General features: G+C 42.0%; 1 protein-coding gene across 2 annotated transcripts in view; it reads right to left on the bottom strand.

Moving 5' to 3' along the window:
• Positions 1 to 561: 561 nt before the first annotated feature.
• Positions 562 to 25071, bottom strand: part of cltca (clathrin, heavy chain a (Hc)) — a 32899-nt gene continuing 8389 nt past the window's right edge. Inside the window, exons 2-31 of one of the 2 annotated variants that reach the window (XM_042431459.1) lie at positions 22307 to 22514; positions 21858 to 21860; positions 17767 to 18035; positions 17425 to 17586; positions 17198 to 17311; positions 16606 to 16779; positions 13019 to 13216; positions 12629 to 12829; positions 12150 to 12302; positions 11801 to 11923; positions 10950 to 11087; positions 10686 to 10850; positions 10360 to 10540; positions 9650 to 9813; positions 8087 to 8212; positions 7842 to 7984; positions 7094 to 7328; positions 6861 to 6983; positions 6633 to 6778; positions 6353 to 6536; positions 6078 to 6270; positions 5474 to 5631; positions 5106 to 5378; positions 4573 to 4890; positions 4289 to 4420; positions 4079 to 4189; positions 3792 to 3962; positions 3461 to 3682; positions 1398 to 1473; positions 562 to 855 (exon numbers count right to left, since the gene is read on the bottom strand). In XM_042431459.1, coding sequence (XP_042287393.1) covers positions 722 to 855; positions 1398 to 1473; positions 3461 to 3682; positions 3792 to 3962; positions 4079 to 4189; positions 4289 to 4420; positions 4573 to 4890; positions 5106 to 5378; positions 5474 to 5631; positions 6078 to 6270; positions 6353 to 6536; positions 6633 to 6778; positions 6861 to 6983; positions 7094 to 7328; positions 7842 to 7984; positions 8087 to 8212; positions 9650 to 9813; positions 10360 to 10540; positions 10686 to 10850; positions 10950 to 11087; positions 11801 to 11923; positions 12150 to 12302; positions 12629 to 12829; positions 13019 to 13216; positions 16606 to 16779; positions 17198 to 17311; positions 17425 to 17586; positions 17767 to 18035; positions 21858 to 21860; positions 22307 to 22514 — 4998 coding nt within the window. In that variant the 3' untranslated portion in view covers positions 562 to 721. The remainder of the gene's footprint in view (positions 856 to 1397; positions 1474 to 3460; positions 3683 to 3791; positions 3963 to 4078; positions 4190 to 4288; positions 4421 to 4572; positions 4891 to 5105; positions 5379 to 5473; positions 5632 to 6077; positions 6271 to 6352; positions 6537 to 6632; positions 6779 to 6860; positions 6984 to 7093; positions 7329 to 7841; positions 7985 to 8086; positions 8213 to 9649; positions 9814 to 10359; positions 10541 to 10685; positions 10851 to 10949; positions 11088 to 11800; positions 11924 to 12149; positions 12303 to 12628; positions 12830 to 13018; positions 13217 to 16605; positions 16780 to 17197; positions 17312 to 17424; positions 17587 to 17766; positions 18036 to 21857; positions 21861 to 22306; positions 22515 to 25071) is intronic. The other variant, XM_042431460.1, reaches the window with a different exon arrangement.

The raw sequence follows: 25071 nt of genomic DNA, 5'->3' as shown, positions 1-25071 counted from the left end.
GAGAGTCCTGCATAGGCTTTGCATGAAAGTATCTTAACTTTCCTGAAAATCATATGTAAAATACTCTCAGGTTTCCTTCAAGAATCAGCCCAGAAGAGTATGTATGTTTGTGGGGACATGACTGGTGCGACGTAGTGTTTCAGGATTGTGGTCATGGAAGCGGCGGTCTCATGTTCAAATATAGAGGAACATAGAAGCGGTTTTTGTGTCTGAATATACAATAATTAAATGCATTTTACAGTCAGACAGAAGAAGCTGCTCACACACATCAAAAGGAAAAGGTTCTACATTAATTTCTTCTCACTACAGAGTGCAAATCAGATGCTTCACAACAGACCTTTTTTTTTAAACTGAGAAGAGTACTAGCTCTTCCAACAAGCCCACCCTCCCATTGTACATAAACCATTTCCCATTCAAATAAAATAGACAAAAGAAAATTAATCTAGTAAATACGGAATGTGAGAAAATTAATCTTTGTGATTCATTCTTTTTCTTTGAAAACTGAAATAAAACTGAGTCCTTCATGACAGTTTTAAAAGGGGAAAAAAAGTTTAAAAAAAGAAAAAAGACGGGGGGGGGGGGGGGGGGGGGGGGGGGTTCTCTGTATTATCCCACTTTCCCTGTAGAGGGCAGAGTGAGACAATAATGGTCTGGTGAAGGACTGTGAGAGATGGATGGATGGTAGCTCCAGCCTGCGTGTGGAGAGAAGGGTTCGGGGTCTTTACATGCCGTAGCCAAAGCCTGGCTGAGCAGCTGGCTGAGCATATCCTGCAGGCGCCTGGTAGCCGTAGCCATAAGGTTGCTGAGGGGCCACAGGTACGCTGGGGCCTGCTGTCAGCATCAGCTGGGGTGTGCCTGCAAGACAAACACACACACTTGTTTACTTAGGTCACTTTTGGGGATGTTACATGGACTTAAATCCATTTACTGGAGACTTACCCCTAAAACTTAACCATTACCACTAGCCTGACCCTAACCCTTACCCTAACTTTAACCACCGACCCAAACATCAGCATTTTACTAATTGGACAAGCCGTCCCCAATTTACTGGTCTTTGTTTCCTCATTGGTTTGTTGATCTCGTCTGTCGGTTTTAAAAAGTTTTTATGTGGTGAACTGTCTGGTTTCATTTTCAGCTGCAAGAGTAAAAGCAATAGAAAACTACCTGGTCATATAATAACTTAACCCATGACCATCACACATTTATCAAGATAAGATACGATAAGATAACTTTATTGTCTGTCACAAAGTAACAGTATCAAACTTTTTAAATAAATTCTGGTATCTGAACAACCACAGGGAATCCTGGATAATCCAGGGACTAAAAAGTGTCAGGTGAGGAAGCCTTTGCTTTTGATCACAGTGAAATGGACACTGATGTCATAAGAGGACTGTTACCATAGACGATGGGTTGCGTCTCTGTCGCCTGTTCCTCCTCTTTCCTTAGGGACTCTGAGGTTTCAAGTTTATCTACCTGCAAGGCAAAGAAATAGGTAATGAGAACAAAACCATAACACTTAATGCATAATTAACATGCTAAACAATTAAAAAAATTAAAAACAGTTGCGTATATTTTAGGTAACTAATGTGTGACAGATGAATGTGACCAGATAGAGGGGGTGCAAGATGCTTTTTTTAAAAAGTAGGGCGGCCACTCTGAGCAGATATCATCCAGTGAGGCAAAGCAAAACAAAACCATCAGAAAAAGAAAAAAAAAAAAAAAAAAAACTATTTCAGGTGATTGAACCGGCACTACGTGCTTGAGCTTTTCACACACTATCCACACAGCATGTAGAGATGTTTACAGTTTGTACTGAACATAATGCTTTTAAGATGATCATTTTCATTTATTCTACTAAAACTGTCTGGAGGGTCTGTCTGATTGCAACAATAAAAGTAGCAAATTCTTCATAAAATTAAAAAAAAAAAAAACAACTTTAGGCAGCGATTCAGATGCAGCAATTAGCGAAATGTACATATCAGGTCCTCAGGGGAAAACAGGAGCACCTGAACTTATTTTTAGAGTTAAAAGTAAGAGCTTGCTCAGCAGTGCACTTCCACATCTTGTATGTATTCATTTATCATAGCACACTCAGTCTCTACATGCCTCATCAATACAGTAGCTATTTAAATGAAGTTCTCAGCACACAACTGCAACAAGCTGAAGCGTCCCTGTAAACAGTAACAATCTCATGCTCTTGGTGTTACACCGCTGGGCTGGCAGTGAATAACAGGCTGCAGCACTCAGATGCAGTTTGGTGGGAGGAGGAGGATGGAGGAGTGTGAGTCTCAGACCAGGTGCTGTCTTCACTTCAGGGCTTTCTACTGTACGGGAAGCCAGGCACTACCAACAGCCGTCTGCTACATATCAGCAATACACACATGCTTGTTCCAACAACAAGGTAAAACTTCAAAACACATCAACCTTTTAAAAAGAAACACATCCAGCTTCATATTGTGCACTGTCATTATCTGTGAGGAAATGCACTTTTTAGTTAAATTGTAGAGAATTTATCATATTTGTTAAAACTTCTACAGTGTCTGGCACCAGTGGCCTGACACAATATGAATATAGAAGGTAAAACAGATAAAACAATCATCATTAAAGCTATTGTGTAAAGTGCATTTTCTCTAACAACCCCCCTGTGTAGACCATGAATATTTTGGACCTCTGGTTTAAGCTCTGTTGCAGTCTCACAAAAGGTAGTTTAGATGGCCATCATTTAAATTTAGATCATTATATACAATCAAAGCAGATTTTTTTTTTCATGAAAAATTGATCACAGCATGCAGGTTAATGCCAGCTGTCAAGAGGTATTGCAGCAGACTGCTACAGTTTAACTTCCTCAGACCGTAACAGAGTTTTAGTAGATACTGCATGTCTGCAACGGTGCCCAGCAACTATAATGTTCGACTCATCTTGAGGTCTCAGTGAGAGTGTAATGCGTGGTAATAGCTAAAACCATGCACACTCAAGGCCGCAGTCTTCCAAGCTAAACACTTTGAGATCAAAAACAGAGCACTTCACTTTCACCTTTTCCTTAATTGCATCAACCTGCAAGAGAAGAGGTGCAGCATAGAAGAAGAAAATTAAAAATATTTCCCCAAAAAGAAAACTGGTAGAGGAGACAGACAACGCCAAGTTCTAAGAATTCTGTATATATCTTTCATTTGATACTGTAAGTTTTGGTCGATACTGTACCTTCATATTTTAAACACTGCAAGATTATAAATTTGTCAACATGCCAGATGTTCGGATCATTTGCAGCAGTTATAATATTCTCAAATGTACATTATTTATGAGCTACAGTTTTGTAAACTATCTGATTTAAGAAACTTAAAAGGACCAGAAAAGGAAGAGATGGTGGGATGATAGCAGTGTTATACAGCTATATGGCCTACATTTATATCAGACTCCTCAGTTCACTAACGCCAGCCTGAACAGGAAGCAGCTGACCCACCTTGCTGAGGTACTCCCTCATGACCTGAATGAAATATGGCATAGAAAAGTCCATGATGTTGTGCCTCCAGGTGGTCTCCAGCACCACGTCAGGCCGCAGCAGGTCATAGCAGGTGAACAAGCAGGCGGCAAAACACTCCTTCTTGTCCTCCTGTAGGAACCAGGACAGCAGCTCCTCTGCCAGCTCTGTGTCCTTGGACTCTGACGCATACTGCATGGCATCCTGCAGGAAGGGAATACAGCAAACAGACAGGTTCAAGAATGCTCTAAGTTAAACTAAGCAGTGTATAAGAAACAAGAAAATAATGGTGATTGTTCGGTGTGAAGAGCACCTTGTAGAGCTTGTCCTTCTTGCACAGCTCCACGCTCTGTTTCCAGCGGTTGTTGCCTTTGAAGAGGTAGGCAGCAATTCTCCTGAACTCGATCAGCTCGTGCTTCTCCAAACGCTGGGCCAGTGAGATGTTGTCGAAGTTGTCGTAGGCATCTATTGATGTCCTCAGTGCCTAACAAGAGTGAGATGGGAAAAGGGGAGAATAATAAATCAAAAAATAATGAATGAATAATTTACACAATAAAAACATTTAATGACATACAGTCACACTGTCAAATGTTCTCTCACCTGATAGTCCTCCTCTGTGATGAAGAGGTTGTTAAGTGCTTCGTTGACTGACTTGTTGTTGTGGTTCTGTACTGAGCGCAGGTAGGGCTTGACCAGTGGCAGCTGTTTCACCTGGAGACACACATGGACAATGATCATCTCAACCCTAACAGACAGAAGACATTTCCATCATACTCCTTCTTTATCTGTATGAGAAAGCTTTAAGTGTACCTTGCTGAAGAAGTTGACAGCACGGGAGTGGTCCAGTCTGGGGGAAAGCACTATGAGCAGATCATTCAGTAACAAGGGCTTGAACTCCAAATAGAACTGGACGGCTTTGTAGTACAGTTCCACGTTGGCCACCTACACAGGGTGCAGAGGGAGAGGAGATTTTAAAGACTAAATTCAAGGAGTATAAACACTGGAGATATGAGACATGCTTATTATAATTATTAACCAAATAAAGTCAGACACACAAAACATCAAAATAGTTTGGACACTGAATCAAAATGTACCTTGGTGATGATGTCTTTGAACTGTCCCTCCTTCCAGGCGTCTGTGGGGTGGTTCATCATGGTGATGATAGCGTTGTCATACTCTTCGTACTTGTCGTACAGGAACACCAGCTCGGCCCACAGGTGAGCCTGCTCTGCTGCTCTCAGGACCTTCGGGATATTAACTCTGGACCAGAAGAGCTCCAGATGCTCCCTCATCTTCTGGGGCTTGAACTTGGAGTAGAGGATGGCCAGCTCAGTGAACATCCCCATGTGAGCGCGCTCCAGACCCAGGGCTGCCTCCAGCATGGTGATCAGCTCCTCAAAGTAGCCACGGTCCTGAGAGAAGAGAGGGAGGATTGCATGTGGTAAATGTGTGTGGGCTACGTTTTCATTTGTATAATCAGGTAAACTGATTGTAAACACTGCACACCTCTGTGCTTTATGATTTGCCAAAAATAACCTGTAACCAATTGATGACACAAATATATACACAAAGAATGCACAACTCTTTGCAAACTAATCTTTCACCCCTCCCTCCAATTCCATCTTACCTGGTAGTAGTTGATGAGCTCTTCCAGCTCGTCGGCGTGCACCACGATGTGGAGGCCACACATCTGGGCCAGTCTGAATTCCTTTCCATCCACGCAGGCAAAGCACACCTCCTTCCAGGTGCGGGTGCTGTTGGCCTTGCGGGCGCCGTCCACAGCAGCCTGGTACTCCCCGAGGTGTACAAGAGTTGAAGCCAGACGGCCAAAGTTGGAGACGTTGTTGTATAGCAGCTTAGCAGCATCATACATTTTCTCGTCATAGCAGCGGTCACCAACCTACAAGAGAATACATAAACATACAATAATGACATGCAGTTCCATTTTTGACTGGACAGCTAATTCACAGAGGGTTGTATGAAAGCGAGGCTAACCTGCTGGATGTGAGCATTGTTAGGTCCGTTGATGAACTCCTCCAGTTCAGCCAGGCGATTGGTTTTGGCCAAGGCAAAGATCAGCTCTGTCTCCACGTAGGACTCGCGGGCCTTCTTACGAGCCATCTGAAGGAATTTGACCAAGTCCTCCCAGTTTCCTGGAACACAACATTTAGTTATTTAAATATGTTCAAATTAGTCATTCTCTTCTTTTGGTAGATGTAGAACACTGCACTGTATTTAGTGCTGAGAGTGCTCTTTCAATAAGGACTTGCTGCAGTGGCTGCAGCTGTCCGCAAATACAGCTGGAGGACAAATCTCAATCACTGAAACTCCCACAACCCAGTTAATGTGCTGTGTATTGATTTATTACATTGAAAGCGGCACTGGCAAAAAAACTAACAGCTTTCTCTGAAAAGCTAGTAAGTGATCATCTCACAGTAAGTCAGATGGTATCCTCTCCCCCCATGCTGTGCTCAGTTCTAGAAAGCCCTAATTTTGCAAGGCTTAGAAGCTTCAGAAACTATGTAATAAAATATAAACTAAGTCTGATGCTTTCCCCCCCCACCACCTTTTCTTAATTGCACTCATCAAGTCTCCTTACCGCTCTTATCAGCAGCCTGTACCACCTCCATGTATGCAGAGGGGTCATCGGCTTTGATGTAGGAGTCGATGGCCTCCTTGACCAGGCCCTTCTGTAACTGAGCCTTTGCCAGCTGGCTCCACACAGCCGGCTCATTGCAACGCTCTGCAAACTCATAGGCCCGGTCCAGGTTGCCAATATGTTCGATCAGCACCTAGAGGGGGAAAAATGTTGACGATCAACACTTCCTCAGTGAATAAGGTATTAGTCAAGCTGTTTAGGAGCTAATGACTGACCTGCACAGCAGAGGTGTTGACATCAAACTTCTTAAAGATGGCGAAGGCTTCCTCAAAGAGCTCATTGCTGATGGCGATGTTTGCGATATCGGGAGCGTCGTAGTTGTCTAGTCTGTTGATGTATTCCATCACACGGGTGCGGTCAGCTTTGATTGCAGTCAGGATCAGCAGGTTCTGCAGATTTCTGTGGACGAGAGGAGAAGAGGAGAAGACATGGAACCCTGAGCATGCTTTCATTTTGAATACAGCAGATAAAATTCAAAATATTACAGCTACACACCTGTGTTCACTGAAGACAGAGTTGTCCAACACAATCTTCTCCAGCAGCTCAATGAGCTCGTTGGGCAGGTCGGCGGTCATGAAGGCCTTGACTGTGACTGATACCTCCTCTGGGTCCTGGGTTTCTGACAGTGCTGTCTGCACCACCTGAGAGCAAAAAAATAGAAGGTTAGAGTAGCACCAGGTGGTTGTATTAAATAAGATGAATCTCATCTTGTGTGTACTTTACCTGGTCAATAAGTGGACGTCTGAAGGGGTTGCTCTCCAGCAGCACACTGGCCCACAGCTCAGGATCTTTGCGACGGACCAGGTAGCGAGACAAGCTCTTGAACAGGGAGTTCTCATTGCAGACCTGAAGTGAAAACAGAAGATAAATTACAATGCTTACTGCTACAGGAAAGGCAGTTTAACAGAGACATCTGAAAACATAGTTAGTGAGAGGCAGGCAGGTACAGAACTCACATTGATCAACTCCTGGTCACACTGTCCTCTCTCATAGGCCACACAGGCCAGGTGCGGGTCTCTCTTCTCGCAGTACTTTCCCACCACACGGCTGTCATAGTAGGGATTTTCCCTCAGGAAGCGTTCAGGGTTGTTGTTGCTGTCAATGTAGATCTTTGCCAGGGCATTATGGGTAGCAGGCTCCTCACAGCCTTCATGGATACGAGACTCCAGCCAGGGCAGCAGGAGCTTCAGTCTGTAAGAGAAAAAAGGAAAATGATGACTGGGATGAAGCACAAGTCATATCCTACTTGGAACACTAGATTGACAAGGTTCTCCATGTGGAAATCAGTTTTAGTTTTGATAGCTTGAATGGATCACATATTCCTCTTTAGATTACTATTAATCATTTTATTTTAAAAAGCAATGTCATCTCTTTTTATTCCCTGAAAACATGACTTCTTTTCCGCTACTCACTGCATCAAAATTTGTATGACTCAGTCAACTTATAATGCCAAATGTTTCTGGCAGATTATTATATTAATGGTTGCAGAAAAATAAAGTAATGGAAATACTTTCATGAACAGAAAGTCCTAATGTTTTTTTAAATTGATCTACAGAAAGACAGAAAGCAGACCAATTCAGAGGATAATTAATTAAATTTTGGTGACTTTTAGTGTCCTAGGGTAAAAAAAACAAAACAAAAAAAACGGGCTGCTGTGAGAGAAAGTACTCGAACTTTAAACATGTATGTGGGAAGGTGCCGCACCTGTTCCTCTTTTCCACCTCAGCGACCAGTTCATCAGTAGAGAACTGCCCCCTGACAACCAGGATCAGGCTCTTGATGACATCCTCTGAGCAGTCCACATCTAAGAGACCACCAACCACCACAGGCAGACGGCTAGGATTCACCTAAGACACAAACACACAACAATCAATCTCTCTTACACCCATAATATGAGGATGTATAGTCATCGCCATGATGCATTTGAATGCGCCTCCATTGAGCCTCACCTTCTGAACGTAGATCTCAATGTACTTCTGCAGGTTGTTGCGGTACAGGTAGAGGACCAGGTCGTGGACAAAGTCAAAGCGGTCGCAGACGATGATGAGTGGCAGCTGGTCAGTTAGTTTGGCTTCCTGTTTGTCACACACATTGGAGGGAAAAAGGTCAGCAATACATCCCATCCAACAAGAACATCTCTATACCAACCACAAGACATCTACCAAACCTGACGCAACAAGGGTGATTTTTAAATGAAATACACTTAATACTAAAGGTATGACAGTGTTGTTGATGCCTGGTGACTTCTGTACAATAACAAGACATTTATTTCACATAAAAATGAAATTGAAGATTTTCCAGCAACGTCAATCCTCCTTAAAAAGAATCACACATTTCATACCATATTACAGGGGGGAAAAGAAAAGGTTTGTCACTACAACAAATGGACACACTTTTTAAGAGACGATAGGATGATTAAGTTGTGCAAAATTTGTGTTTCACAGTAGTGTGAAGGAACAAGACCTCTAAATATTCTACAGTAGCTTTTATGCTCATTAACAGAGAGCTGCCAGTTGTTGGATCAGCGCTAGGCAGCACTGACCACTAGTCCTCTGTACCACAATGCACTGCTGTGCTGACACACTGCTGCCGTCCACACTGATACAGGATTAACAAACTGGGATCTTGCACCTCCTCATATTATTCAAGAACTTGCTGAACTGTCTGGAGGCTCCTATTGCAGGACTACACACTATACGCACACTTTGACCTTTAATATCTTAATAGATCTCAAATATCGAGGACAGGAACCTTACTTGTTCACCATTAACTGCCATCGCACACACAGAACATCCAATGAATGGCTATGTAAAGATCCGAGAGCACGGGTTGCACCCACAGTGGGTATATGGATTGTCATGCATAAGCACGTACGCCTCTATACAAATCCCAGTTTCAATCCTGTGCCTAAAGTTAAAGGGTAGGAACAAAAGAAAGAAACAAAAGAAGGGAGAGATCCTGTACTGTGGAGAGGGATCAATTTACCTGATACATGTCCTGCCAATCCAAAGACAAAAGAGGAAAAGCACAAGAGATAATTCACCACCATCAGGATGGTTGTTTGAACATTCTTTTTGACCAAAACAGGCAAATAAATACTTGCTAGGTGAGAGCTAGTAAAAGTAGCACTATTATGATCAGAAGGGGACAAATATGCTTCTGTCAATTTTAACAGTTTGTAGTAATTTAAAGGACTGTGGACTCTATGAGATATGCAGTATGAAAACAGACTGAAAATGAGATTTCCAAAACTGAAAACCTGATGACTTTACTCTAAGACAAAGATGATGCATCAATCTGGGAAACTTCAATGTCCTTATTATGTCTCAGATAGGATGTAACAATAAGAAAAAGGGCAACAGTATCAAGTAATTGTTCCCAAACAATCAAACAGGCACAGGAACAAAAAGATAAAGACTAATAAGGGGGAGAGAGTGACAAAAGTCAAAGAAAGGGCCAGGAAAAGTGTTTGATCTCATCTCACATCACTCCAGTGGTTCCTGTAGCTTTACCTTCAGGAAGTTCTTGACACGCTCAGGGTCGTAGCAGTTGCTCTCTCTACAGATCCTCTCCACCTCTTTGATCTGGCCCGTCTTGCAGGCTGCCTGGATGTATTTGAAGTGGACTTCAGGGTCCTGACTGAAGTTCACGATAGAGCCGAGGAAGTAGAACAGACCTGAGAGACACAGACAGCATTATGGATCCAGTAATATATTTTGAAAAGTTACAATTGACACAACGTAGCTCCATGGCTGCAGTTTCCCCCCCCCAATTAGCTTACTTAACCTTTATGCTCCATTATTCCAGTAATAGATGTGCTGAACTGATTCACCCCCCAGGCCATTCTGCACAATCTATTGATTGTCCTGCCTCTGCTCTCGCCTACTGGTCTAATAGATAGTTAGTGGACATCTATCTAAGTACATGGGCATGAGGAAGCGGCTACCAAATGACAATCTAATGTCTAGCCTGGGTACATAAATATTTCAGGTGAATTGCCCTATTGTACAAAATAAGCTTAATGATTGCATTGGCTATTTTTCAATACTTCTTGCCTCTGACTATAATGGGTCTAATGAACAAGCTTATCATCAGTGTGTATGAATTTAAAAAACCCAACATTTGTACTGATAAGATTATAGATTACTGACTTTCACTACAAAGCATCAAAAATACAAATATCAATTGAAGCAGTATGACAATATGAAGTTTGGGATCTCACCTTCAAAGCTCTTGAATGACTCAAAGAGCTCAGTGAGAGCCTGTGTGGTGAGCTGCTCGTGGTACTTAGAGGCCACCTGGACACAGATCTGCAGGTTCTGGCGGATGTTGGCTGACAGCATGGCCCTGAGGCACTCCAGAGAGTCCTCCACCGACAATGAGCCAAAGAAGTTCACCAGCCACTGGAGGTGGGGGAAGGAATGTTAGTTTGGGTCGTACAACATGTACTGGAGTATCTACCGTGGAGTTAATCAGATTACTCAATGAGCAATGAACATCTGATTAGAAAATAGCCTCTAGTTTTAGTTTCATCCTGCAGAAGCCTACCTCTGGGTTGAGGAGGTGTGTGTGCACCACAGCACGCTTGATGTCATACAAGTCAGTGTAATGCTCCAGAGCCCTTTGCAGGAGTCCAGCCTTCTCACACAGTTGGGCGATGTGGGCGCGGTCGTAGTTGGTGAACATTTGGTTGCCCAGGATAGCATCAGCAACCTACACCCATGACATGAAAAGATAAAAAAAGTTAGAAAAAAATGTATGCCAGTTCTATTTATCAGTTCCTTTCAGTAAAGTATGCGTAGATGTGTCCACCTGTGGAGCATGCATGAGGTTCATCTCCAGTAGGCGAGTCTGCAGTGGTCCCTCTGAAGGTCTGTTGTTCTTCAGAGCGTCCAGGAGGAATGAGGTGCACTGCTGGATCAGGTTGTACTCCATGAACACATCCACAATCTGGACAGACAGGGGGAGACACAGAAGAGAACTTTAAACTGAGAAAGAAGGAGGGACCATGCTTGTGGATACTCAACTACTACAACCCTGACAACAACATTACTTGTCAATACCCTTATTTGAACTACATGTACTACTGCACTGTAGCTGTTAGTGTGCAACACCTCCCTCCAACATAAAAGTAACTCCTGCTGCAGTCTGTCTCTCCTACAGCTCTGCACAACTGCACTGACAAGATTAAATGAGAGAGATGCAGAGAGACTACATAGTTCTTTAAAGCTGCCACTTACAATAAAAAGTGGAGGTTGGTTGAATACAACACATTTCCAGTTCCTACGATCAAAGAAAGCCTTCCATGTAATATGTTTATACGCTGTTACCTGTCATTACAGCACTTTAGGCAATACTGGATGCTGTGTAAGCAGATAACATTTGCAGTGCAGAGAGTCTGCAGTGGCAGGAAGCAAAGGAAGACATGTATTTCCTTTGCACTACAGGATAGCTGAAGTTCACAGATGTCAACATGTCTTGTGACTCGAATATTTTCGGCAATTTCGAGGAAATGTATCGATTCCACTCTTGACAATATGATAAAACAGTGGAAAGTCAAGATCCATTTGTTTATATTTTGCTTATTGTTTATAATTTACTTTATTAAAAACATCCATGTGTTACTGATGGATCATAAAAAATCCATCTTCCCTTCCTCTGACCTGTGTAATGTCAGCCAGTGGCTCTTCGTCCTGGACAAGCATCTGGGCAAACTGCAGGCCTTGTTCTGGGTTGATCCGCATCACATTCCTCAGCAGAAAGATCCAGTCTGGAGTGTAGCCCACCTGGTACCAAAACAAAACAGAAGAAAACCTACTTTACAACCTAGTTATAAGTTTGTAGAGACACACATCTTCATCAAGCCAAAAAACATTTAAACATAGTGCATTATACTATCTCAATAAACTAGGGATGGCTTTCCGTTTCAAAATGTATTTCATATGGATTGTCTTCTCTGTGCACTTCATCAAATCTAAGAGCTCAGATATCATCTCAGTGTGATAGACATACCTTCTTGGCGTACAGGACAATCTTGGGGAACTGACCAGTCTCTGCAAAGCACTGGATGACCTTGTTGGGGACGTTGGCCCTCAGGTAGACACTTAGGGCCAAGGTGGGATCCACTGCCTTCACCAGGTCACCCAGTTCCTCAGAGCATTCCAACTGAAACATACGACAAGTACGTAATCAGCACTGGGAGCAATTCAGAGTAATGAGACTAGAATTCCAAATACAATTTATATCTATATTGAAAACAAAATGAATGAAAATACAAACACACATGCATTTACTGCCTCAATCCAAGATTCTTTTGTTCACCATTAAGGCAGTTTAGAACCACCCAAATGTACAATTTGTAAGGGAAACTTCACAAATTCCTTGCATAACAGATGATCTCACATGATCCAAGATAATAGGCAAGTCATGTAAACAAACAGGCGACTCAGGAAGAGCCTCTTCCTGTGAGTGGGAGCCGAGCTCTTGAATACCTTGTCTTCCTTCAGCCACTTCTCCAAAAGCTGCTTTCGTCCCTGCTGGAGGACAGGCCTGCAAAGTTCCAGGGATTCAAACTTGTTGAGCTGGCCCTGGTCCAACAGGATGCCAAAGTACTGCAGCAAGGGGGAGGTCTGGCCTGGCTGAGTGGGAACGCTCTGAAAGCGACGGATGGTGTCTGGGGTTCGCAGGATACCCTGGGAGAGGAAATGGTCAACTGAAGGTAAGAATCTCATGATTGATAAAATGCAAATCAAGTGGGTAACTAAACTAAAGCAAATTCAACACAACAGCCCTGCAATACACAGAACTGTGAGGATCTTGCAGTATTCTATCAGACAAAGTCAAAGAGGTGTTGATTGACCCGATACTTAAAGGATGAATACCTTTGGTGCATTGGCAGCCACCTTGGCAGCCTCAGAGTAGTTGCCGGCTGCAAACAGGTTGTTGAACTTGCGTGCAAAGAGCTCTTCAGCGCCAGCGAGGTTGTTGCGGACAGCTAAACGGAGAGCCAGATCTGGATTCTGCAGCACGTTAGTTATGTAAGGGATGATGTTTTCCTCTTCCACACAGACTGACAGCACCTGTGTTACATGGAAACATAGAGAACATTACAGTACAATGCACTAAAGACCACTCAGGATGAACGCTGTGATCATTCTGTCACATGTGATCCTTTTAAAAAGCTTTTTCTTTGTATAAATCTGATGAAAACACCACATTTTCTTGTAGTATTGTATTTGTTTATTGCATTGCTGTGCTCAGTCCTGTTTATTAGGTTGAGTTACAGCTATGCACCATTTCCAAGTCAATATGCAGCATCATCATACAAAGGAAAAAGTGTGGTGTGTGGTTTGGACTGAGGGGTTTGCTTTACCCAGTTAGGCATGGAGCTGCTCATTTAACTATTACCATACCAGCTACCTTATTTTTCTAAACGTCTCCCTTCTTACATGCTTCTGTGATGTATGAAGTACAAGCCTAACCCCTACTATGTTTAGCAAGACTTTGAATGTGAGGGACTGGACATGATGGATGATCTATTTTATTTGAACTCATCTTACATCATACATCAAGACCACACTGACATAACTCAATACATTCCTTATTCACATCCTGTGCCAGAAATTAGCAGAGTGAGCAAGTTCAGCTGAATTTAACTGTGGGCGTCCGTCAGCATTAAACTCCATTAAAAGCTGTCTGGCCTTGGGTTGTGGCTGCTGAATGCAAATGTATTATTAGTGGGTCAGTGTAACGCATGGCTTTTGTGAGCAGTCTGGCAACTGAGCGAGAACAAGTTGAATGAACGGGTTGGAGGAAAGGGGAGGGGGGCGAAGGAGAAAGACAGCCTGTGTTGGCCCCTCTACAAACAAGCCCAGCAGGTCCGTGCCCCAGCTTTTAACACGGATGAGTAGATCTCATTCTTACTGCCACAAAAGCAGGGTCACTTACTCACTATAATGTGGGTGAACTAACTAGAAGTAGCTGAAATAGAAAAAAATGGACAGAAAAGAAGGAGTAAAAATAGGTCCCTTAGTAGAAATGCTGTTTTCTACTCAGCATGTAGGTGTGGTCAGGGAGGAGCTTACAGCGTCCAAAAGAAATGATGATGCTGATATTAAAGTCAGGGACGATTACAAACAATCATTTGAGTGAGACAAGCAAGGGCTGGATACTGACCCAAGCTTGGCCTGACATTTACTGTCTAATGGCCGATTAAAGAAACCATCAGACCAAGTGAGCCAATACTTGAATAGCAAAATACAGAACTCAGAGTGCTGTCAACAACTTAGCAATACCCTTCAGTTTTGTTTTGTTTGTTTTTTTACATTTAAAATGTAACATCTGATTTAAATACATTAATCAGAGTCTGATGGAAAAAAGAGACGAGAGCAGAGTGTCAGATGACAGATGAGCTGAAGTATCAAGTGATAGATTGGCCCAGAATCAAAAACACACACAGAATAGTAAAACTACAGGGCTGACATCACAGGTCTCTGCCATGCTGATGACGTGGAAGATAAGGCGGAGGTTGTGATTGGATGAGAGGACCAGCACTAAGAGGATTGAGGGCACCAGGCTGCGCCTCCCACTTCAAATCATGTGCTGATGGGTGGTGGGCCCTTTTTTCCTCCTCTTGCTCTGCCGCTTTCTCTCACGCCTTTCCCTTTTCTGTCCCTCTCTGGTTTGAGTGCAGCACTTCAGCACTGAGGCTATCATTATTACATGTCAATGCGAGGCCAGGTCTAGCACATACACACTGCCTGGTCTAAGTCACGGTTTCAGAGGTCCTAATGCTGAGACTGAAACACACAAGCAGTAACCGCATAGCTCCCAATAAGAAATTTGCTGACAACTACAGGGACTAGTTTAGGAAGTGTGGTAACAGTAATACTGGAGAGATGGATATAGACTGTACAAGTCGATACTCATAAAAATAATTCAAATTGTGTGTTTTTTTTCCCCACCCTACTCTGCCTCTGATTGGCTCTGACCCTGATATTTTTACCCTAACCATCTCACTCCTCATGCTTAAACCTAACCAACAAAGGCAACAAGTACTAGCCAATCAGAGGCAGAGTAGGGCGGGTCTTCGCGAAATGCAGGTGGGGAAAAAAAATAAGGTGTTTGCAGGACAGGAGACCAGGGGGCTTTTCTTCATATTGAAACCAATTTGTTCATTCCATGACATCAAGATCTAAGCACCTTACCTTAGAGTAGAGCAGTGACAACACTGATTTTTTTCTCACAACGGTGACAAGACAGCATACCTCTGTGGTTAACCACCATTCAGTTCTCTTAAGTTTTTTTCTAACCAACCCCACACAGGGGATGATGATAGACATTGAGTGAAAGAAAGGAAAGTACATTTCTTTCAGAGAGGTTAAGTTTCTGTTTGTTTCCTTAATAATAATTGTAACCCCAAGTATTGTAATACACAAACACAAATATTCAACTACAACTTTTTAACTAAAATTTCAATCTCCTATTATCTAATCCTGAACTTTTTCAGTAACAGCACATAGCCACACAGCCAAGCCTATCTGATGCATTCTTCACTGTCCTGCTTGTCCAGCTGACCCAGGAAGAAAAATAGACAATAAAAAATCACTTCTGAACTTCCAATCATCTGGTCAGCTTTTGTTTATGAAAGTCATTATTTTGCATGTTGACTGCAGTGGGTTTAAAAGAATGTACAGTTAAAGTATTGTAGTAGTGTATTACTTAGTATCAGGTTACCAACATTGTTAGTAACTGACCCCCTCAACTGCAGGCACAGAGAGGCCTAGACAGCGGCCTATTATCTCCCAGATCACTGCCTCTGTGTATGTGTTTGTGTGCTTGTGACGTGTGTACACACACATACGCACTTCACTGCTCTGGCATACAGCAAGATCCGTCATTGCCTCAGATCAGCTTTCCTCTCTTCACTCAATTATTCATGTGGTGTGTGGCCTGGCTGGAAGATTATTCATCAGCTGGCTGGATCCAGTTCTCCTCTCTGGTTCAGCTTTACAAAAGCAGTAAGACACAACCCTCTCCCCTCTCTGTGTGAAACGCTACACCTTGGATTATTTATAATGCCTCCTGGCACAGTCTGAGCTTGCCTGATGACGACAGACAAACGCGGGGTTGCTGTTGTTAGTACCCCATGCGACGACTGATGTTTGATGTGCTCATTTACATTCATTACCCTGTGTCAGATTTGCTGGACATGTGATTGCGGAAGACTTAAGGGGTAAATAATAAGGAAGTGGCTCTGTTGTGTCTCTGTAATATTGGTGATGAAGAATAACTGTTTTTGATGCATGACTTTTGGATGCAGCTGAAGTATCTGACTTAATATTTACCTCCATGGTTATTATGCTTTACTAGGTGTTACAGATCATAATTCTACTTTAACATTAATGAGACTGAGCAGTAAATTTGATTTCCCTGAGCACTTAGGAAGAGCATTAGTTGACTTTCTTACCTGTCCCTTCCTGTTGACCCCGATGATGCCTGAAGTGGCCTCATGTGGAGCGGTGACAAAGATGGTCTCTCCACTGATGCGGTTCATGTAGATGCACGTGCCTGTCTCCAAGTCATACAAGTGGATGTAGCCATATTTGGTAATAAGGAAAACCACATCCTGCTTAGAGCTTATCTGTCAAAAACAAAGATGAAACATAGTGTCTGTTAAAAAAATGACCACACATAAACTTTTCTCTTTAAAATAGCAATAAGGGGTAAGAAATTTCAATTCCAGAGATGTTATATCACATCACCATGAAGTACCTTTGAGACAAATGTAAAACAAAAGAACAATAACAGAAAGGTCATTAGTTCTATCCCTTGGAGTTACAGGTCAAAGTAGATGAACACAGTGCTGTCCCTAAAGCCACTGATCAACGGTGAAGTCAGTGGACTCTTGGGAACACTTTCTTTCACCAGTAAAGATGCTGTGCATATGCCGCATTGCGTGTAATGTAAACATGTGTAAAGTGGATTTTATGGCACTCTATCAAGCTACTGATTTCACTTATTTCTGAGCCAGGTGGTCAATTACGGAATTATGCTCCCACCTGCATTGCCACAGGGAAGTCATTCTGGGCTTCTGGAGGAAAGAAAACATCCACTGCTTTCTTTGGAAATGGCTGGTTGCCAGTTGGTGGGGTCCCCACTTCAATGATGTGCAACTGCATCAAAGGAAAAAAAACATTAGTGAGAAAAGGTCTCAGAAAGGTTTTCTTAGGATAATGCCAATAGCATTAAAATCTATTTCTCCTATATCTTTATTAACATCAGTCACCTTCCCTCCAGCCTGGCCTCTGACAGCAAAGCAGAACAGAGTCGATTCCTCTGTATTTCCCTCCATCTTGAACTGGGCAAAGCTGGCGGCATGGCCTTCGATGGGCTGAGAAACCTTTCTGTCAACAGAGTACAGCTGCATGGCTCCCACCACCCGATTTTGCTGAAAACAAGCAAAACAATAGATGTAAATATGGATTGAACAGACTCAGTGGCTAACCAGTGCTTTAGATAAAAACTACTGTTTATGTATGGTTACTATGCAGACATGATTTAGATGTTACAATTCTACACCACTGAACACAATAGTTTGGTACTAACACAAGAAGACATTAGCAATTACCTGGGCTGAGATACCGATGAGCAGGAGCCATTTCTGCTTGGCGTCAGTGCGGTAGTTGATAATCTGGCAGCCTGCCAGGCTGGAGTGGCGGTCAAAGACTTTCACAGGCTGTGAGTCACCCTCCATGCTCCAGTGGTAGACAGCATTGTCAGTCACAAGTGCAACTGTGTTAAGGGAGATCCACTTCCAGAAGGTAACATCATCCGTCATGGTGTGTGCCTTCATCTTGCTCTTCATCTCAATGTTGAAGATCTGAAGAGTTTTGGCGGCTAGAGGAGGGAAGAAAAGGGGCAGGAGCCAGGCCCCAGAAGACTGTTATAGTTTCTGACAAACTGTGTGACTGCAAACACACATACAGTCATTCATAGGAAAAGAAACACCAAATTTGTAATAGAAAAGGAAGATTCAAATTTGAAAAATTGGTAGTCATGGCACAGAGGTCATCAGGCAAGGACGCCATGACTGATAGATAGGGGATGCCGTACATGCTGTAGTCGGAAATTGTGTCATATCTGAAGTGTAGTGAGACAAATAGCATAGAAAAACATAGAACAAGTGAATAAAATTTCAGCCACGTGAGAAGCTACACAAGGTGTCATTGTGTCAATTATGTGCACTTTTAGCAAGCACATTTTTCTGTTGTAGCTCTATTGATATTCTATTACGGTACTGTATTATGAATTGACGACTCAATAAGAACACATAACTTCAGAGTCGCCTAATGCCAGATGCATGTGCACATTAAAGTAAATGAATAAGTTAGGAATAAGGAGGGAAGTTACTTTCAATGTGTGTTAACTAAACAATCCAGTGAGCAAAACCTAGAGACAGAGGTCACAAGTGCTTCTTGTGGTCTGTGAGTGTGGATGACTGAATACATGCTTACTGTACCTCATTCATTAGCACTCTTAGCAATAGTCATTATGAATTCAAATTTAAAGAATACAGACTAATAAACACAGTATTTCACTAATCTCACCAAAACTCTAGCAAGATGTTGAATGAAATGCACTCAGTATGTCTATTGTGTACAGTACTGTTATGTCCGACTACGTGGCCCACCCCATCAAATGAATAGCCTTCATAGATAGAAACAAAGCAGACAGAAGGGAGACGCAAGGAACAAACAACTCACAAAAAAGGCAAACACATCTGCATCTGAGTCAACATAACAGTGAAATAGGACAGTGAAACAGATACGTAGCGACATAATTAAGGGGGAGGGACAGATTTTAAGCAATAAAGGGACATTTAAACAAGAGTTGCAGGAAAGGTTTCCAATAATGATTATGGTTGATTATCTACAATTGAAGTTAAATATGTTTCGACATGTCTGGATAACAGACCAGAGACTTAACGTTTAAAATAGGTTCACTCACCTGCATTTTTGGTTTTATTAGTTAGGGTTAATTTAGTTTAAGAGCTATAGCTTTATTAAGAAGCAGTGTGACTTCCTTGTTTGCTCATTATTCAATACTCATCAACAGAGTGAGAAAAAGCAGAGACCAATGCGTTAGCACAACCGTCAAGATCATTCATCACTAAGCCATGGGATCAGAGTACAATCAGCAGGTGTGGTGAATGGACCACTTGCAGCAGCAGCCAAATTTCAAAGAGCAAGCAAAAGGATTTTTTTTTTTATTGAATCACAATCAGCTGTTGGAGGTGTGTGTGCGCATTGTGTCCATCCTTCAGACATGGTTACATGAAACGGTTAAGGCTCAATACTGTGTCACATGACAAGGTCGGCTGAGAAGCATCATTATGGTAGACTGAGCAGGAAAGACAGTGGGGGTGGAGGGAGGGAGGAGGGGTCTACGCTGACCCTGAGGAACACATAGATACTACAACTTGAGCCAATGTGGATCTCGATTCAACAAACACTATTGAGCTACCTGTTCATTTTACCATAGTCATCACACATCCTCCACAATTCCACACAACTCCTGTGAGTGGTAGATGATGAGGAATGTGCATTACTGTAATGCTACTGTATGTGTAGGACTCAACTATGGTGATCAGTGTCTTCTTGCAGCAGAAAGGCCCCCAAACTTTTGGATAAGCACAGTAATGAAATCAAGGTGAAAGTCACTTTACACCAATCTGCTTCTTTCTCAAAAGTCTGGGTATTTTTCCGTTCTTAATAAGTGGTATAAACTGGAAACAAACCCTTATGTATTTGCTGTGTAACCGGCAGCATAATGTGCAGCGATGCAAGTACTGTAATGCTCACTCCTGCTCAGGTCTGTATGTCACATGTTTGTCTGTGATGAGCTATCAAAGTTCAACACACAATTTACAACTGTACATTGTACCATGACCTCAGCAGAGAGGACAGCAAAGAAAAGTTGAGTACATTTAAAAGTGATTAGGGCCAAGTCCTTTTACCATCACCACCCCAGCATTAACATAACAGAAATGACATATTACCTATTATTACCTCCTCATTCCTCAATGTAAAAACATTAACACGAACTGATGTTCACTAGGCATGTTTAATTGAAATCAGTACATTCAACTCTGGTTAGTGGTTTACACAATTATACAAGTAAAATGAACTGGGGAAAACCATTTGGTCATGTTAATGCCCTAAGGATCATTTTAAAGGTGCAGTGTGTAGAATTTAGTGGCACCTAGCAGAATGGACTTGGCATGAATGGAATATAATATTCATAAGTATGTTTTAATTAGTGAATAATCACCTGAAGATAAGAATCATTGTATTTTTGCTACCTTAAAATGAGTCCTTTATATTTACATAGGGAGCGGGACCTCTTGCACAGAGTCCGCCATGTTTCTAAAGTAGCCCAGAGCAGACAAACCAAACACTGGCTCTAGAGAGTGCCTTTCACAAGATTCGCAGCCACTGTAGGTTCTCCTACACACTTGGGAAGGGGGAGGGGGGAGGGGTATTCAGTTGGTTACAATCTGCAACCTCACTGCTAGATGTTACTAAACCCTATACACTGGTCCTTTAAGTGATCAAAATAAGTCATTTTACAAGGAAAGCTGAAGGACCTTGTTAGACATCCACTTATTTCATAGAATACAATTTCAACCACTGGGAGATAGTTTAGCCAAAAATCCTAGGACACAAGCTGTTTGGCTCATAAGATGTTTTTGTAATAGTTGGCTAGGGACAAGCCCAAGAGCTAAACACAGACAGACAAACACACAAGGTTGTTGTTGCTATTGGATCTACTGGAAAGCAAGTGCTCCTTAACTCTTATCAGCAATCAAATCTAAAGCTTCTTTTTTAATTTTCACACCCCGAAAAGCATGCCTCACAGGAGTCTCTTCTTGAACCAGTTCTCTCCTCATCTGTGACTACTTAAGATAGTAGGATGTCCCATCAGGCACATGTGTAAGAAAATCAATGCTGCTATCAGATACTATCAGACTTCCCACACAAGTTACAAGTCAGCACATTAAGTCTGCATTCTCTGGTAGTTGGAGCAAACACTAATCTTCAGTCCTTGGTATAGAGAACCATGACTTTGTCAAAAGCTGCTGAATGAATTAACAAATATTAAAAACAGCTGGGAAACAAGTGAGGTTTGGGTAATTACAACTTCACACAGATGGGAGAAGACATGGATTTCAAATGGAAATTGAGAAGACGTGAATTAAAATGAAATAATTTTTACCCACAGTAATACCACATGTAAAAACAGGTTCTAAATCACTTGTACATATAATAAAAATGATGGAATGCCAGCAAGCTATAAGGCTGTGAAAGCTAAATCCTGTTTATGAAGAAATATTTTCAATGGCCTAGACATGTGAAAAGTTCCAAAGAGTTATCCAAAAAATATAAAATAGTTAAAATACGGAAAATATTAAGAGCAAAGCCATTAAGTTACAGGCTTTAAGAGTATTGTACCAAAACCTGAGTTTGAAAGTGCCCAATGAAACACAATGGTAGATAAGGTCATGTCAGGCTTGATCAATATGGTCACAATGTTTTATATATGTTTACTAAAGAGGGCAATACTGAATGGGATAATTTTGGAACTGTGCATTTTGCTCATAAATACTGTCTTGAAAACAGGATTTCACTTTCACAATGAAGTAGTTAAATTTCAACTCACCGTCTGCAAACACATAAGAAAGCAGTAAAGAAAAAAAAAGAACATAGAAAAGACAAAAACAAAAACAACAAAAAAGTCAAAGCAATCATGGATGCTGGACAAAAAGAATAAAAATATGCTATTTTGAATATTTACAGGACAAATGTTTGGAAAAAATATACATGTTGGCCAATAAAAACTACTTCACAGCGGAAAACTAAAGTAGCTGGATGTGTATGGACATAAATAGATGAAAATAATTTATAAATACTTTTAATTATTAAATGGATAATGCTGCTATACTGAACAAACATGTCAAAGCTGAATGCTGCAGGCCCCTTAGTTAAAATATAACAATGAGGTAATATAATGTGTTCTTACAACCTGTCAGGGCAGCTCCCTTTCTCTCAGGTAATTCCTACACTGATTTAGAGAAATGTGGCCTCTGCAATGCCAATACACTGCCATACCTTTTAGTGCAATGACCTTGCTGGCTGGATTCATGATGGCGCTGTCGGCTGAGATGGGCCTGCGAATAGGTGTATTGGGGTCAGCCATGTCAATGATCACCACCTGAGTCTGCTCGCCAACCTTCTCCCGGATACAGATGAACTTATCCGACTCCATGGTTAGGGTGCTGAAGCCTATGTTGGCCGGATTGATCCCCAGGTTTTGGAGCTAAGAGAGTAGGAAAAAGCAGGCGGCACGTTAGGTTGAACAGAAATGGACTGCAAACAGCTACAATTAAATAAGATATATTTTGCAAAAAAAAATTTACAACATGGAGATCACATTCTTCCTGCTTCAATCTCATCTCCAGGTAGCCATTTGAGAAGTGGTAGTTCTAGTTTATTTCAGTTTCACTGCAAACTACTGCAGTATTTTCTAAGAGATGCCAGGTTAACCATGTAGCAAAATGAAGTGGGGAGAAATAAACAATACCTGTCAGAAAGCAGGAAGTGACTTTCAAGTGTTGCAGTGAGTGTCAGGGGGTTCGAGAGCCCCTGTTACCATGTAAACATTTGTACAGTTAATGATTTTGACCAATCAAATTAATTAAAATGCCTGGTGCTGGCCAAATAACACACAATAGTGTCCAATAATAAGGCTTTGACTCTCTGCTCAGCTGCACCACATTACCACAGCCAGCCAATGAGGTCACCATGCCTGACATTGAACAGCAGCTCTTTAGACACATGGAGCTGTGGACTGGTCATAACGGTTTGAAGCTGAGCGGAGAGTTACTTGTGCGCCAAGTTTTCAAAGCATGGGCCAAAGAGGAAACTACAACCACATTACACAACACTGAATTCTCACTGCAGCCTGACTACCGACAGCTTATCAATAGGTGTGTAACTATACGTGTATTCATCCCAAACCATTTGGTGCACGATGTTTGGTTCACTACGTGACTTTCCTCAGTTTGGTATGCTCCGTGACACAAACAATTGCTGTTAAAATAGTTTAATCATCCACTTACCCCAACATGGGGAACATGAAAGTTCCACTCAAAACGTTTTGGCAGTGCACCACTTAGCTGTTAGCATGCTCATGAATGTATGCTAGCTAGCTTAGCCAAGGTAGCCTGGTTAAGTTACCTCATGGATGTGGGTTACCCTGGTTACCCTGTAGTGTTGCTGCTGTCAGAATGACAAACAAGAGACCCAAAACACTGACTAAATGTAACACTATTGTAAAGATGTGCTCCGTTATCTCCGTAGTGAAACGATACCTGCATAAAATCAAAAGCTTGAGGCTATAGGTGAACTGCTTTGCGGCACATAACACCAGCAAGCTCTGCAGCCCAGCTTACTGCCAAGGCTAGGAACAGGGCATCCTGCCTGCCTCACACAAACCCTGACACAGCACTACCTACTGAGGGCAGCCGCACCAGATGGCCCTGCCAAAACAGCTCTGTGCAGGAGTGTCAAGACTCTGGTACACATGCCCAAGTATCAAGGTTACAACTTAAATGAAACCACTGCACACCACATTTTAACAATAACATGACAAATGTAATCATTAAGCAAACACAATTTCAAATCTTTCTAATAACCAGTTGTAATTGGAAACACTGAAGTAAACATGAAGGAAATGAAACTATCAAAAACATTTCCCATAGGCCATGTTTCGTTGTTGCAACTTCCCCTACTGTTGCAACCTAACAGCAACACATACCACAGCTGTATGAATGTCATACAATTACCTGAAGCTATTTGGACTGCTATTCTCTGACCAAACTTGAAACAGTGGTTGTATAGATAAATCTTTTTATGTGGTCAATTATTTGCATCTTGGTTGTGACATAACTTCCATATGCCACAGACCTGAAATGACTGCTTTACTCTACCAAACAGATTAGCAGTTTCATAATTTGGGGTCCCCTAATTTAAAATTTCAAGGGTAGTTTTGTGAACACAAATTGAATCCTTGCCAAAATGCCTATCAGGATGAACAGCTACAGCCACAATTTACCCATATTTAGTCACAAGTGTTCATTTCAAGGCTTACTAATGATAAAAAGGCAACAGTAGATGGGGGCCTTTTCTGACAGCTAGTGGCTCCACTGTCAACAATTTGCCTTGGTTGGGTCCTAATCAGCAAACACAAACCACAGTTCCAGGAATTGCTCAACGAAATGGGAACACCTTTTATCAATGACAGAACACACCCTCCCCCCAGCTCTGCCCCACCCACATTCTTCACTTGTGCGTAACCTGGTTCCCTCTCAATGACATTGTGATAAAGGACCTTACAGAACAAGTGTTACTAGCAGCTAGAAGGAAAGAACTGAAAACTAGTGTGAAACAAGCTTCTGCCACAGTGTTTAATGTTTTGTATTACTGTAGAGGGTGACATCATTCAGTAGCTGATGATGTAGCCTCCATGTCTGTTATCGCTGCCATTGTCCAGCACAGAAGCCTTGTTTACTAAGGCAACATTTATTCAAACACCAGACAAAGGGAAATAGCCCATGTGAGAATATACTTTAGACCCTGAATAAATCTGTCCTCAATAATAACTAGCAACAGTTTCCTTTATCAGAACATTATAAAAGCTGCCATCTCCCTTGAAATGGACTTGCTGAACATAGATTCAAACCACAAGGACACTCTTCTTTTGTAAAAACATCAGAGTATCCCATGCTGAGATCTAAGACTGTAAATTAACTGACTCTCTAATCTGTGTAAACCAGACTGAGGTCTGGTAGAGGAGGAGGGTTATCCTCTGTTAT

The sequence above is a fragment of the Thunnus maccoyii genome, chromosome 13, assembly GCF_910596095.1.
Source record: "Thunnus maccoyii chromosome 13, fThuMac1.1, whole genome shotgun sequence".
In the NCBI taxonomy this organism is placed as follows: domain Eukaryota; kingdom Metazoa; phylum Chordata; class Actinopteri; order Scombriformes; family Scombridae; genus Thunnus; species Thunnus maccoyii.
Note: the sequence above shows the minus strand (reverse complement) of the source record. Positions and strands in the feature narration are given on the sequence as shown.